We start from the raw sequence: 2658 nt of genomic DNA, 5'->3' as shown, positions 1-2658 counted from the left end.
ATATGGTGCCTCTCATTCGTCGGCAAATATCTCGAACTTCTACTCAAGCTCAAACTCAAGTTTCTCCCCGAGCTGAGTTACGCACCAAACATCGTCATGAAGGTTCTGGTGCACGCCCTCTGAAGAAACAGAAGAAAGCTGTTTCTAAACCGCGCGTTCATCTTCCTGCTGTAGAAGAGGCGTCTGGTCGTAGTGCTTCTTCTGATGAGCAAGGTAACGATTTGTTTTTATAGCTTTTACACTTTTTGACGTTCAAACTTATTTCATGTTCAACTTCTGCAGGGAGTCGAGAGGAAGGAGAATTGCCAGCTGATGCTGCTTCTCCCGGAGGTATGGAAATTGAGGAAACAAGCTTCGTCCAACAAATGCATGATGCTCTGAAGGAAGGATCGGCTGATGTTCCACCCACTCCTGACGTTGATCCATCAGCTGCGGACACAGGTACTGATCTTTCTCCTCTCGGAAGAGAAATCCGAGAAATGAATGAGTCGGACCGTGTGCCTCCTCTAATGACCTGTGCGCTTTCTCTCCTTTTAGTCAAATTAAAAGAAGCAGGTACCAGTAGTGGAGCTCTCGAATCAGCCCCGACCAATGAAGGTAAAATCGATCTTTGTCTTGGGCAGATTCGTCTAAATTTACATGTTATTTATGGTTCCTCATGTTCTTTAGACATCCCGATGCACGAGCCTATTGAAGGAGAAGCTACCCATGCCACCAAAGTCGATGATTTTAATAATTTCGACTTTAATATCTCAGAGGACGACCATCAACAAATCCTTGATTCTCTGTTAGAGAAAGCCTCTGATGCAACTATCGGCTCAGATGTTGGAATTGGTTCAACGGAAGCCGGTCCTTCTGAGAGTAAGACTTTGGTTCTGTGAACTCCACATATATATATACGTATATATTTTGACTTGATTAATCATATAAGTGTCTGAATTATAGGACCAACTGCTGGAGCTGATACTACTATAATTACTGGAACGTCTGATCGGCCAGAGGGTAGCGAACTCGTGCCATGGGCAGGAACTGAGGTTGATTTGCAATCATCAGTTCTTGAGCCTCAACCTTCTACTCCTATGGACCCTATGATGATAGAAGTCACTGTCACTCCCCAGATTAGTCCGGTCGCAACAAAAGCGAGACCAACTGAAGGCGTTGGTACGTCGGCTGATGTTATGCCTATTGCTGGTACATTTTACCCATAATTTTGTTTCAAATTTTGGGTTAACATCTCATTATGCTCATTGTAACTCCTTCGTTTGTAGAATCAACTCTTAAAGAGCCTCTTAGCTTGGACCCGCCGTCTTCTGAAGCTTTAATTGAAAAAGCCTCTGATGTAGCGGGTGCATCAACAGCTACCATTCCTGAATCAACCTTGGTTGTTCCGGAAATCAGGTTACCATCCTCGGGTGAACTAAGTCATGCTGAAGGTTCTTCCATCGAACTTGGTATGTCTTAGTTTGTTGTTTTGTATGTATATATATGTCCTGTACTGACCTATTTGCCTTCATCGCAGTTCCTTCATCATCATTATCAGATCGCATCCGAGCTTTGTTAGCAGACGAGGATCCGGATAAAGCCGGCATTTGCTCTGATCTCGACGGCTTCATCTCCTTTTTGAATTCTATGGTTGATCGTATTCTCTCCAAAGGATCGCGATTTGAGAGTTTTAAGAAACCTCTTGACCGCTATATATCAGGGATCCGTGATGAAGGATATAATGATTTAGCCGATTCGATCAACGCCTACATGGTTGACTTGAAGCAACATGTTGACCTTCTGAGGGGTCTTCGCACTGAAAGCGTACCTTCCTACATTGCTTCTCGCATGGACTCCAAGCTACAAGCGTTGCGTGATTCCCAAACATCAGCTAATCTCGAGCTCCAACAGCTAAGAGCCCACAGCGATCAACTTAGGATGAATGTTGGCAAGAGAATACAAGCCCAGGTTAACCTACGTCGGGATTTAGAATCGAGTCGAGCAGAAATAGCTCGCTTAGAGGAGGAACTTGCAATGGCCAAGGATGCTCATGATGTCTTGGAGTCCGAGTTGAAGCGGGAAATTCACACTGAAGGCAACTTATTACAGCAACTGAACCTTCAAGACCAAATGATTGCTGAAAAGGAACAAGAGGTCGCCGCGCTTCACAACGTTGACGAAGAAGCCTTTAAAATCAAATTGGCAGCTGAGCTTGAACAGGCTCGTGCGTTAGAGCTGTCAAAACTTGAAAATCAGATTAGTCAGTATAAACTTTTGTAATTGGAGGACATATATTTTTGTAGCTTTGTTTGAAAATTCTTGGTCAACATAATGAACCTTTTTGCTCATTATATTGAATCTTTTTGCTCATTGAGGTTTTATTATGATTACTCATTCTTGTTTAGAATAAATAACCATAATACTTATAGGATTTTTGGCAAATCCTCAGCCATCAACGGATTTGATATACCTTTACCGATTACCGTTTGAATCGGGCTAGTATGTGAATTATCTAAGTCCGTTTCACATATAACGTTGCGCTAAAAGAATTAAACTCTTTTAGACTTTGAACTACACTGTTGAATATGTAGGCTACATGTGTTAGATGTAGGCTTATCTCTAATAAGGGATAGAGATAACATCCCCCATGTGTGAACAACATGGATTTCAAAGTGT

The 2658-nt window shown here is 42.6% G+C and overlaps 1 protein-coding gene across 2 annotated transcripts; it reads left to right on the top strand.

The window, feature by feature from the left end:
- Positions 265–2263, top strand: LOC109843079. 2 transcript variants are annotated; one of them, XM_020412012.1, is made up of 4 exons: positions 265–597; positions 670–1191; positions 1269–1451; positions 1520–2263. In XM_020412012.1, the coding sequence occupies exons 2-4, from the start codon at positions 1080–1082 to the stop codon at positions 2260–2262; spliced, it is 1038 nt and encodes a 345-aa protein (XP_020267601.1). In that variant the 5' UTR covers positions 265–597; positions 670–1079; the 3' UTR covers position 2263. The 2 variants fall into 2 exon arrangements, with proteins under 2 accessions (XP_020267601.1, XP_020267600.1); XM_020412011.1 differs by having other exon boundaries at positions 265–1191.

This window comes from Asparagus officinalis, chromosome 5 (genome assembly GCF_001876935.1).
Source record: "Asparagus officinalis chromosome 5, Aspof.V1, whole genome shotgun sequence".
Classification (NCBI taxonomy): Eukaryota; Viridiplantae; Streptophyta; class Magnoliopsida; order Asparagales; family Asparagaceae; genus Asparagus; species Asparagus officinalis.
Note: the sequence above shows the minus strand (reverse complement) of the source record. Positions and strands in the feature narration are given on the sequence as shown.

What these genes read in the sequence shown, in the direction of transcription:
- LOC109843079 (XM_020412012.1), top strand. Translation starts at nt 1,080, where the DNA reads ATGGACCCTATGATGATAGAAGTCACTGTCACTCCCCAGATTAGTCCG. An exon ending in TGATGTTATGCCTATTGCTG is followed by an intron (nt 1,192 to 1,268) that starts GTACATTTTACC and finishes CTTCGTTTGTAG; the next exon opens with AATCAACTCTTAAAGAGCCT. An exon ending in AGGTTCTTCCATCGAACTTG is followed by an intron (nt 1,452 to 1,519) that starts GTATGTCTTAGT and finishes CCTTCATCGCAG; the next exon opens with TTCCTTCATCATCATTATCA.